The following is a 13,622-nucleotide window of genomic DNA, read 5'->3' as shown; positions in this document are numbered from 1 at the left end:
GTTGAGGAATGAATGAAAATTACAACATCAGATCAAATTGCTTTCCAGTGTCAGTCATAGTAAAATGCATTTTGTTGAAGACTACATCATCACACTGTCTCATTAAAAACTGACTCAATATTTAGATTAAAATTACTACCACATTCAGTATCAGATCTCTTGGACAGCTACATACTAAACACAGTTAATGAAAATGCATGTATATTTCACTTAAATACATCTACATATAATGCACAAATGCAAACTTAACTTTCTGAACTGGGTATGTACTGAAAAACTCACAATTGTGAAGACTCAAAGATAACAATATTTAGCAAGGGTGTAAAGATCCCTATGTAAGAAGGAACTTGGCAGATTTTGTTCTGAGAGAAAAGTGCTTCAAAGCAGTGCAAGGAATCAGACATAGAGCTGTGCATTTTGCAAAACCGTCCTTCTGAAAGACAGATTACATCTGGCAATTATTTAATTAAATTACATTCACTGATTATATATCATTTCTGTAAGATGAAAGAAAACGTGCGTGCACACGCGCGCGCACACACATTCACACACACACATTCACAAAAAAAAAAAAAAATAACCAGTACTGTACCCAAAACTTACAGGTGATGTGCCTACATTCAACTGCTGCTGCAGCTTGAAAAATTTGCTGATGAAATCCTGCTCTGCCAGACACAATGGTTCCAGTTCACTCAGGACTTGTTCAAAGATCTGCAAGCAAAAAACATTTGAATACATTATCAAATCAACCAATTTGTTGATATATACAGAAGAAAAAAAGAAAAACAAAACGTACTCAGTCTAAACCTTTCTACATGGAACAGAAATGTAGTTATGTACTCTTTGAAGTGCTACATTTATGAGGAATGCCAATCCCAAGCCACACCTTAGAAACACTTCTCTATTCCCATACCAAGTACATACTTAGTTCATGTCTTGTAACAGTGAGTACATTCTGCTGCAGTCATTGGTGAATGCCGTCACCTGATCAGCAAAACAAAATCCTCCTTGAAGCAAATAACAAGAACTGGTGTGACTTCCTTTCTCTACAAATCCTCACCTAAGACATCAGCTAGAAAACAGCCAGGAGATTATCAGCATGTATGATATCATGCAAATGGATGGAATCTCATGACATATTTGTATACATTCGATAAATGAGAAAAGAAAGAAAAAAAAAGACTTGCTGTGGCCGAATAAAAAACAAAAACAGAATCCATTATGGCTAATGTCAGGATGAGCAGGTATATAACTTATATTACTCCATTCACCTGTCTTACCAAGCCCTGTATCTCCAAACCAATAGAAAAAATGTCAGGTCATCCTAAAAATGAATGAGGATGATGTAGGTTTTGTCCAAGAAGGTAAAGAAGAAAAGCAAACCAAATTTTGGCTCATCTAATAAAAAGTGAAGCCTCAACTTTAAAGATACTCTGAAAATGAACAATCTGTTTCAAACCTAGTACATTGGAAAGATTAAGCTCACTCTTCTTAAAAAGGCAAACTTTAATGCATCAGCACTATAATCAAAGTTTGACTAAGTTATTCCTTCAAAGCTTCTGTTGCAAATTTTCTATCCTCCCAGAAGCACATTTATATCCAATTAGTAAATCGCTTTGTGTGAGGGCGGCCACGGTGGCGTGGTTAGCATTGTCACCTCACATCAAGAGGTTCGATCCTCGGCTGGGGTGCCTTCTGTGCGGAGTCTGCACGTCCTCCCTGTGGTCGCGTGGGTTTCCTCCGGGTGCTCTGGTTTCCTCCCACATCCCAAAGACATGCTGTAGGTGGATTGGGCACTCCAAATTGGCCCTAGGCATGAGTGTGTGTGTGTGTGTGTGTGTGTGTGTGTGTGTGTGTGTGTGTGTGTGTGTGTGTGTGTGTGTGTGTGTGTGTGTGCCTTCAGTGGAAGGTTGGGCGCCGGGCTGGCAACTCAACACTGTAAAACTCCACTGCCAATCATGAGTGGACAGGTGATCCGCTGTGGCGACCCCTAACTGGGAAAAAGCCGAAAGAAGAAGAAGAAGAAGTAAATCACTTTGTGTACTAAAGGTGTAGGCAATATGCAACAGAACTTTAAAACACATTAACTGCAGCAATAATTCTCAAGTTAGTAAAAGCCATGGTCAGGTTTCTTGTACAATAACAATGACCACACTTCCTATAATAGAATGCCACATATGTTAATGATGTGCAAAGCATGGAAACAAGCATCTCACAGTGTTTCCTCCTGCATTTCTTGCATATGACCTACTGCTATGGGATGACCTTTGCATGTCAGCTATGGGAGCACACTGCTTTGTTGTCACATTCTGTCAAAATAAAATGTATATCTTTAAGAGACTCTTTTAATGCTAACACTGACATTTGTTGTTAGTGGAACTATCAATATTGCACTGGTGTCTCCAGGCTCACTAGGAGTAAAAGGAAAGTCTGAGTTTGTTTTCTCCTTTTTGCTCTCAACTCCCTGTTGACAAGAAAGCCTTCCTCTCCCTGTTCAATTTGCTCTTCATTTCCCTTGCAGGCAAGAGCCCTGTGATTCACTTGTTTCTCCAAAAGACAAGGGGTTAAAGGAGATGTCATTCTACTCTGGGAATTGGACGTTTTGCACATGCCTGCAGTGTGCCACTATGTTCTAGGATGATGGAATGCAAGAGGCCTTGAAAGTGCAATCCCAGATGGGTGGTCACTTCTGACACTTGCACTGTCAGTCAGAACAGCTAGTAAGAGTGAATGTTCATGTACTTAGTTACATACTGAATCACGGCAGTGCTGTCCATAACAATCCTTAAACTGTCCAGTGACACAACTGACCTAAACGTGCTAACAGTCATCAACATAATCTCCAGCAGGATGACACGATTGTGCATCATGGACTTGCTGAATGCTCCCTGGATCTACAGCAGTGCTAAATACACCCCAAGACAAAAGTTGAGGCAACCACAGTAAAGCTCTGCATCTTCTGTGGGACTACCATTAGCCCTCACTGTATTCCCCTTACTAGGGCCAACAAGAGAATGAGTTCCTGATACAGAGGAACCATCTGGTACAAAGAGTAGACATGTCATTGCCAAAGGTTTCAGAGATGCCACTGGATTTTACTTATGTGTACTCTGGCTAAGGGGATCGTCTGGATGGATGAGGAGATATATTACAAGGCCCTGACCTGTCCTCAGGTAGGCATCTGTGCCAGATAAGCAAAATAAGTTTTCAAATGAAATGCTCTGTCTTTGGAAGATCATCATCTATATATATGTATGCATGTAAATAAATACACACACACATATAAATATATATATATATATATATATATATATATATATATATATACACACACACACACACATATATGTGTGTATGATGTATATAATATATATATATAATTATACATAATATATATATATATATATATATATATATATATATATATATAATATATATATATATATATATATATATATATATATATATATATATATGGGTTTACTTCAGAAGATTGACATTTGATCGACATTCATAGGGTGTGGGGGGCACAGCCTATTTTCATTTAAAATGTGTAGTTTTTCTTGTATTTTCATGCTTTTAAACATGTGCCCCCCACACCCTCCCTAACTATATATATCAACTCCAGGGTCACACAACATTGGGGAGGGGGGGCAAATCCCTGTTAAGTGCCTTGAATACTGGTTGTCGACCATATGAGCTGTTGACCAAATGAATGCCGATCAAATGGTCTGTCGATCTTCTGAAGTAGACCCATATATATATATATATATATATATATATATATATATATATATATATATATATATATATACACACACACACACACACACACACAAAATATACACACACAAAATATATATATATATATATATATATATATATATATATATACACATATATGGGTCTACTGCTTTTTATCAAATGCACGTTTAAGCGCATGTCAGATAACCGGACACCATTTCAGCAAAAACGCAGTATCACCGAAGCATCACTTTTCCAAACTCCAAAACACCAAAACAAAAAACAGTTGCAAATTAAATACAAAACAACACACACTCATAATAAATTTTGCAAGGGGGAAAGCCCCCCTGCATCCCCCATGTGGCAGTCTGCACCCCTCACACCCACTGCAAATTAAATACACCAACTACGAGATTGCACTACAGTGACAACAAGGGTTGACTTCCTGATCCTTACTGTAGTGCAATCTCATCTAAAAACTCATTCAGGCTTTCACTAAACTGACTTTCGGAAAAGTGATGTTTCGGAATACTGAGTCTTTGCTGAAATGGTGTCAGTTATCTGACATTTGCTTAAACGTGCAGTCAACCCATATATATATATATATATATATATATATATATATATATATATATATATATATATATATATATAGGGTCTATATTATATGCTCGAAGTTTCAAAACTTCAACGCTCATATAATTGACACTATATGAGTGAAGTTTTAAAACTTCGAACATATATACCAATTCCGAGATCCCACTACAGTGAAGTAAAGGGAAATATTCCCTACAGCGATCTTAATTTACTGTAGTGCGATCTTGGAGTTGGTATATTTAAGTAGTAGGGGTTGCAGGGGGACTTGCCCCCCCTGCTCAGAGCATTTAGGTAGGTTGTTTTTGTTTTTATTTTTTTTTTATATGTTCGAGGTTTTAAAACTTCACTCACATAGTGTCGATTACATGAGCATTGAAGTTTTAAAACTTTGGGCATATAATCTAGACCCTATATATATATATATATATATATATATATATATATATATATATATATATATATATATATATATATACACACACACACACACACACACACACACACACACATATACACACACACACATGGAGAAAAGCACAGCTCTTAGGCCATGGTTATCCCTACCACACAAGAAGCTTCTCTGAGAAATTAGAATAACTGAAAGTTAAATTATTTTAAGATTGACACAGAGTCAGTGTTAGGGTTTTAGGACTAGGGTTACATTGATAGTGTTACGTTTACAGGTTTAGGGTTAGGGATAGAGTTTTATGGTTAGGGTTTTAGGGTCAGGGTTCGTATGCTGACCAGTGAGAGGTTCCACCTATAAAAATATTTTGAAAAATGTATGTCACAGAGTGAGCATAAAGTCTCTCTCATTCAGAAAGACAATATTCACAAACAAGTTGCACCTATCAAACAGAAGCCTTTGCTGTCTCCAGGGAACCATGACAATTTCTGACATCTGTAGATCGAGGCTTAATTTTGGTAGGTTCTGTGAGAAGCCTGCACAGGTCAAAAAAGAACTTCAATGACTTCTGAATATTCTTGGTTGAATGTGCCTGGATGAGAAAGTCATCCAATTAAAAGTACATGTGTACACTCTGTGTCCTCAAATAGGTGAAAATTGTAGTTAGGCATTCCTTAAACACTCCAACAGCTGTGGCAAGGCAGTATCCCCCACCATTAATACAGACTATGATCGCTGTGGATGGGAAAGTGAAAATATGTAACCTTCAGGTTCAAAGTAAATAAAATGTCCCTGAGATCATAAGAAACACAGACAGAAGTTTTAGCATTCAAAACTGCATCACCTGAAGACCCTTTTAGCTTTAAAGGATCCAGGATGGGCCCCATGGGCAATCCTTCTTTCAGACCAGGAATGGCCAGGAATAAATCCCTTCCCTAGGCATACAAAGGGACTAGCTCTGCCCCACATGAGATAACCTGGTCCAGCAGCGAAACAGCCAGATGATCCTGGTTTTGAGGAAAGAACAGTTGTGTCTATTTTCCATAAATGTAGATATTTAAGTGTCTTTACTGCTGCTCTAATATCTACCTGGGATTTTCTGCTGTGGAAAGCCCTCAGCTGGTCTGAATACCACAGACATTTCCCCCTCCTCCAGGCTTGGCAGAAGCCTTTCCATCTGATGTCACGGTCTAAGGATCATTGGCTAGTGCCATTTTCTCGGGTCATTCTTGCACCCTACTCCCAAGGACTGGAGCTCCATTCTCGAAACCCTTGGTCAGGAGCATAAAGCACCCACACTTCCCCCACTAGGGCCACTGTGAGACCTGAAAGATAATCTGTTCTGGGGAGGGACCAGGACAGGGAATAAGGTGCCCACCCCAACCCAAAGCTGAGACAGCGGAGAAGAAGAGAGGGAAAGACTACTGCAACAGTGAACACATACAAACATCTACATTTATGGTAAATAGATGCAACTGTACTATGTTCATCATGTTTTGCTGTTGCAGTAATAACTCACTGGGAGAATCCATAAAGTTATAGGATGGGAAGTTGGAGGTGAAAGTAAGGCGAAGCCAATATGTCTTGCAAGACTACAGAGGTGAACCCAGCTCTAGCTCTAGAGAAAGAGGATAAGGTGTAGTGTTTGGTAAAGGTATGGAGAGGGGATCGGGTGGCTGCCTACTGGATTTCATTGGTGGACAGACACACCCCTGATTAAAGGCAGCTTACGTGGCTGTGGCTCAAGCAGAATATATTCTAATTTGCAGTGGCATCTGCCTCCCATAGTGCCTATAGCAAAATTTGATACATTTGGAAATCTATATGCTGACTAGTACACCCAATCTAGTACATGTAAAGGCCACAAACAGTTTGCCTGACTTCCTAGAATGCTTTGTCTTATCCAAGTAATACCTCAGCTGCCTATGAATATCCAAAGTATAAAGGGCTCTCTCTCTCCCTTGCTTTGTGGACTGCGAAAAAGCAGGGAGGTGTACAGCTTGACTGAGAGAGATTTCAGTGACTCCCTTAAACATAAAGAATGTGCTAGTTCTCAACAGATACTCTGCCTGGGTGGAATCTAGGAAAGGATTCTTAACACATCAGATATAAATGAGATGATGGCCACTAACAAAGCAGTTTTCCAGTTTAAGAACTTTACATCTGTGTCTACTGCTGGTTCAAAAGGTGATACATAATCTTCTCTTACCTCCCTGGAGGCCTGAGGTGGATGATGCCATTAAAGAACTGTTTCATCATAGAGTTAGAAAACAAAGGGGGGGGCTGCATGGGTGTGAAGGCAGGCAGATATGGCAGAAGCATGAATTTTAATGGAGTAATAAATATGACCCTTTCTAAAGAGCCCAGCCAGGTAAAACAGTAACAAGGGTAGGTTTCACTTGACAAAGGAATGGCACAGCAATGCAAATCTTTTCTACTTTGAGAGATATGATCTCCTTGTACTGGGTTTTCTGGTCTCTTTCAGAACAGCTAAGATGCCCTTGTCTAAAAACTGTCCCTGATGGATAAGGATCAAATCATCCATGCTGTTTGCCTCAGGTTGTTCAGCTGGAATGTATGGTGGTTCCCTTGTTCTGTGTTAACAAGTCCACCTACTATGGGAGCAACCATGGCTCCCATATACACATGCTGTGTAGCACAATGAACCAATTCTTTCTTGGCCAAAAGGGTGCGAGATTAGTCCCTCCTCTGAACCTTCTTTCCTTATTTTTATTAACAACCCGTGGATGAAAAGTATGGGAAATGAAGGCATATAGAAAGGGACCTGCAATGAGAAGAAGAAGGTGGCCATCCTGCAGGCCTTGGTTCATAGTTTCAAGTGTTTATAATAGGCTAACAACCACTACGGCCCTTAAAAGCCTAGTCATAAAACTCAAAATGTGACCCATAAATTTAATTTATATTTGATTTATAGTGGGTGATTTTTTGACTGCCTTTGTCCAACAGAGGCATAAGAGCCAGACCAGGGGTGAATTTCCAATTATCCATCCATTGGTCCAAATAGCACTTAAACAGGGATATGAAGGAACTCTGATTCACATGAATGAGGAAGCCTGTTCAAGAGAATGGGAATTCTCTGAAAAGCATCTCTCGGTCTCTCCAACATGTCCTATTTATATTGCAAGCAAAATTTAAGTATTTTAATCTAGTAGTTCTGATGCTGTTTGTTTTGTGGATGCACAAAAGATTCATCACAACAGGGTCTAGGGATGCCTTGTATGCCACATAAAGATCACCTTTCAGAAGTCTGTATGATACAGAGTAAAGAGATAGGTCTTTGAGGTGATCAGCATAGGACATTATGTTTATTCCCCATATTCTTTTTGTAAGGAACCCTTGTGGATGTTCCAGTTCCTGGATGGTCTGGTCAGGTACACACTGAAAAGGGCATTATACTCTATGAGTACAGTGTTATGATGACCTCTCTGGACCTAGATGCCATGCTCTTATAAGCTGAAGAACATAGAAGGATTTTCTTACTACCTTGGACACATGTTGGTCGAATGTTAGGTTACTATATACACGAGTTCACAGACCCCTGACTAGTGAAGCAACCTTTAAGGGTGTTTTATTGATGATGTAGTAACCCGGAGTGGCAGACTTCCCAAAAGGTACTATATAATGCATTTCTTAGTATTAAGACATGGCTTTGGTACAAAGTGTTTGCCGGTATTAGACCCTCCTGTAGGGTGAGGTCTTCTTGTGGGGGCTTCAATGCTTGCTCCCAGTTTGCAATCATCTGGAAACTTGGTTAGCCAGGGCCTTTGGCATTGGCTTTGACATCCAAGTAGTAGATGCCAAAGAGGAGTGGCCCAAGCAAAGAGCCCTTGGGGCTCCACTGGTGACCAGCCTCTTTGTGGTGGTGGCTCTCACTATATTTGCCTGATTGATCTAAAAAATGACTATTTCCTGGTTACTTACTAAAGCAAGGCAAGATGAAGTTGGTGAGTGATCCTTCTTTGTCAGGTTTCAAAAAAGAGACTGCCCTGAGACTTGTGTGTCATCTAGTACTAAGTTGATAAAACTGGTGAAAGCAAAAGTATAAACCACCGAAAGTTTTATTAGGACCAGTAACTCACATGAAAAACAAAACTGACTTAGCGCTTTCACCCAACTAGGGCATCTTCAGAGTCAGTTATCAAAATTTCAAACAGTTACATATAACCAAAATTCAAATGTCTTTCAACCAATGATCTTTTGTAATTACCAACGTGCACATATGGGCCGTCATTTATGAACTTACATGCCTTACATTTACCACATTTGGCCATTCTTGCTGGCCTTTGTCCAACAGGTTTAGGGTTTCTCTCTAAAAATTCCTTTATATTTGTGCCCCTACTGTTGATGAATTTTGACCCTTCCCCTATGACTGCAAATAATTCTGTAGAAAATATACCATGCCATCCCATTTCTATAATATTCTTCACTTTAACGGACATGGTGTTATACTGCAATACCATCCCAACTGGGTGGCAGTATACTTGTGATATTCATCAAAAGTTTTTTTTCCTTACACCTTTGGTGATCTGTTAAGATGGGTTTGAAATGTGTACCCCTTCTTTGAACTACGTCTTTCTTGTTGGATGTTAACAATTCCAAGGGATAACTCCTTTCCATAAACAATTCTATTAGTTTGTCAACTTCCTTTAAAAATGTATTGTCGTCACTAATTATACATGATGCCCTAATCATCTGCCCCTTAACTACATTTTTCTTGATATAGTATGGGTGGCAGCTCTCATAGTGTAGGAAAGTATTGCTGTATGTCTTTTCCCTGAATAAACTTGATTCAATCTTTCCATTGTTAGTGTATAAATGTAAATCGAGGAAATCAATCGAGTTCACACCCACCTTACTTGTGAACCTCAAAAAAGTTGTAGTTTGGTTCAAATATACTATATAATTGTCAAACTCTTCTCGAGTACCCTTCCAAAGAAATAAATCATCCAAAAATCTTAAATAAATAAATAATCATTTTGGATGCATAAATAGATGACAAAACGTATTGATCCTCCCATTCAGCTAATACAAGGTTGGCAAATACTGGGGCACATCTGGCCCCCATTGCAACTCCAGTAGACTGTCTGTAGTATTCACCCTCGAATTGAATGTAGTTGTTTTCCAAAACAATTTGCATTAGTTTCACAATTAAACTTCTTTTGACCTGATGTATACAACCATGTTTTTCCAGGTTCCTGGAAAACCATTCCAGGCCTACGTTCTGAGGTATTACTGAAAATAAGTTGATAATATCACCCGTGACAGACCAAAATTCACCCAATGTTGAACTAGACAGGTCCTAATGCAGTCTAAACAATGCCACGAGTCCTTGATAATGTGTGGTATACAGTCAAGTGTCTTTTTACAAAAGGTGTCAATATATGCTGCTAAAGGTTCCGTTTTGCAGCCTCTAGCTGCCATTATGGGTCTAAAGGGAGGGTTGATAGTGTCCTTGTGTATCTTGGGAATACCAAATATGCTGGACATAACTGGATGTTGAACTGTTAGGTAGTTGTACTCTTCCTGACTTATTATTCCCTCACACAGGAAGTCGTATATTTGCCAATCAATCTTGGTGTATGCCCTCTGAACCTCAAATTTAGACGCTAGAGCATAAGTGTCAGAGTCCTGAATTATGCATTTTCCATGAGTAGTCATTATTTGACATAATCACTACCCCCCCCCCCCTCACTTGTCAGGTTTCATTACCCTGTATAATCCACTTGTTGACAGTTCAGTTAGGCAAAACTCTTCAGCAGGTGTCAAATTCCTGTTGATACCCAAGTTTGTTTCAACCATTCTTCTTAAGTGGGAAGTACATAAGTGTTCAAAGGCTAATATCAAGGGGTTTTGTGACAGGATAAACTACTTCGTTTAACCATATTGATTCCCCTCAAATTTTCGGAGGTATATTTGTTCCTAAAATATAACTTTAAATTAAGTTGTCTCGTATACAATTTCAAATTAATAATAAGCTTGCTTATATCATATTTAAAGTTTGGCACAAAAGAAAATCCCTTTTTCAGCAAGCTTAAATGACTACTAGAAATGTTCAAATCTGAATAATTGTAAATACTGAAGGAACTATCACGTATGATGGTTAATCCTTCATTGTTACAAGAAATTATATCCAGACTAGAAGATCTACCAGGTACATCATAGTACAATTGATTCAATAACCCTTCACCGGGAGGCTAATGGTGTTAATTAACAATTCATCGATGCTGGCAGTGTGGTTCTTATTACCATTTGTTAATAATGACTGTTCTCCCTGTACTGCCATTTCGTATTGGAATTGTTTCTCCCCTGTGCCCCACCCCTCCAATTGCCTCTCCCTTGTTGATTCTGCTAGTGGAACGTTCTTCCTTCCATGCAGTTCTGTGGTGGATCCCTGTTCCTCAACTGGTCGGAACGCCTTAATGGGGGTGGGTTTTCTAAAAGAACACCACCCTCATCAACATCATTGTGCACCTCACCCACATCCTCTGCCTGTGTCTGCATAGTGCCTCTTCTTGTATTACTGTCTAATTCCCATTGTCGTTCTTTAATATTCGGCTTCAGATAAACCTTTTTTTCTTTATATTCGTTTGTATCTCTGTGAATTTTTCTTTGTTTCCTTTCCATACTTGTTTTTACAAATTTGTCTAAATCTGTCATCCTCTCAAACCTATTTTTGTATTGGTCAAACAACAAATCATTAATAATGCTTTGTTTAAGTGCCACCAATTCATTCTTCAAATTTACCAACCTACTAGTGTTATCTCTAATTATTCTCATCAGGTCTAAACCCGTTCTATTGAACAATTCCAACATGTTCCCATAGGCCTCCGAGTTAGCTTCGATACCCATAGGAATCTTGTAAACCCTAAGACCTCTCGGTACTTGGTTGAGCTCGATAGAGCGTTCAAGGAAAGTATTATCCATTTGTAAAGATTTGTACTTTCTTGCTATTTTTTCAAATTGAAACAACTGGGAATTAAGCATCCCTAAATCAGAGTTTGAATCCCTCCCAATGGGTTCACCCATCACAGGGGCTATTAAAAAGTCATCATTGTCATACGATGTGATTGTAGTCCTAGTAACTCTATTAGGGTCCCCTGTTAGATATTAAATATGCTGAAAGAAAAAGCTTGCTTAAATGCAGAAACAGAGTTTAGTAATATGTGATCAGCAACCATACTAAATGATTGTGGCTTAAAAAAATAAGGAACTTGCTTATGAGTGTATTACACACACATCAAGAAAGCTGACTTCTTACAGACGTGACAAGAATGTAATCTGCTTTCACTGGACAACATGACATGTTTTTCTAAGAAAGTTTAAAATGTTTCTAATCCTTGAAGACAGTTTACTTATCAGCATTTGCACAAGAACAGATGTGTTAGCATTTGTGTCATCAAGCCAGTATCTTTCCAAAACCAAGAGGGTGTGTGTTTAACTAAAAGTCTGTATTAAATCTAGTTATGTTAGAGGTATGGTAGGGACACAAGTCCTGAGGTAAATGTTATATCTCTCATATCATCTGTACTATATGAGAAGTAAAGTTGGAACAGTACTTTAAGCTGCAACATTTGTCCAGTTTGGTTTAGTATAAAAAGTTATTGGTTACTGCTCTCTAAAGTTGATGCTGCAAAGTATATTCTCTCATCAGTGTATATCCTGCAAGTTTCTGTATGCGACAGACTGTGAATGCAAATATAACTAGACTTTGAATTTTAGTAGAATCCAGTCAGCAAATCCCACAGCAAGAGCAAGCAGTAAGAAGCAGTAAGCAGAGCCAAATATTTTTTCAATGGCGAGCCAGCTGAGTGTCAAGAGCCATATAATTTTTCAATGGCAAGCTAGCCTGTATTTGAACCTAAAATCTGCATTTGAACCTAAAATCTACATTTGAAATTAATACCTGCATCTGAACCTACACTCTGCATTCAACCACAGTTACTTCAGTTAAATTGCAGTAACTAACATTTATCGTATGTGTCAATTCTGAACAGCAGTAGTAAAGTTTTGTGAGACAGAAGTTCCAGTCACAGTGCCATAATTTCACTAAAGAAAGGGGATATCCACTAGCCCAACAGTCCACTGCCTGTTGTGCTTTTCTCAAGTGACTCTGAAAACTTTCTAGCCATCAACAATAGCCTGATCACCTGTTTTCTACTTTTTCTGTGTCACATATTTAGTGTGGATGATGTTAAACAGTTTGTATATTCTTACATAGTTTGTATATTCTTTGACAGTTTGTATATTATTAGACAGTATGGATAGTAAATTGCAATGTTGGTATACACAGCATATTAGTAAATGTAAAACCTTAGTAGGGCAGGTTGATAGTAAGGCATTATGCAAATGTTTTACAATATTTGACTGGTATCTCAAAGAAAACCAAGTGAAATATGACAAATGGTTATTGTGTGCTTCAACAAAAACTGCATTTTGTGTATTATGCCATAAAAAAGTATTGCATAATATTGCTAAAACAATAGACTGTGAAGACAGATCTGTTCATGATAAAGAATTAACTAAGGCTAAAGTGTTTTCATTGTATTCAGATGTTAAACAGTCATGTCCTGTTACCACATGCGAGTCAAATCAGTTACTGATAGAACCCTTAGTACATTTTGTTACAAAAAAATTTTGTAAACTTCTAAAAAAGAGACACAATGAGTTCAGGAAGTTTAGACAAGTTATACAAACATTTTTTCAAAAGTGCATAGGAGTTTCAGATTCAGCAGAACAGGTTCCTGAGACATATCAGGCAGACCATGAGGAGACCCTTAAACAACAGTTACAAGATGAAGAAAATAGATTAGCTGAACTGACAGAGACTGACTTCCTTCATACATTGGGAAAGAGT

General features: G+C 38.4%; 1 protein-coding gene across 1 annotated transcript in view; it reads right to left on the bottom strand.

The window, feature by feature from the left end:
* EXOC1 (exocyst complex component 1) overlaps nucleotides 1-13,622 on the bottom strand; it is a 1,123,278-nt gene that overhangs the window by 295,463 nt on the left and 814,193 nt on the right. Inside the window, exon 13 of the mRNA XM_044062479.1 lies at nucleotides 604-711. Within this exon, the coding sequence (XP_043918414.1) occupies nucleotides 604-711 (108 nt within the window). The remainder of the gene's footprint in view (nucleotides 1-603; nucleotides 712-13,622) is intronic.

Source organism: Protopterus annectens, chromosome 2.part1 (assembly GCF_019279795.1).
Source record: "Protopterus annectens isolate FY-2018-M chromosome 2.part1, PAN1.0, whole genome shotgun sequence".
Taxonomy (NCBI): domain Eukaryota; kingdom Metazoa; phylum Chordata; order Ceratodontiformes; family Protopteridae; genus Protopterus; species Protopterus annectens.
This window is presented reverse-complemented; position numbering and strand designations above follow the sequence as displayed.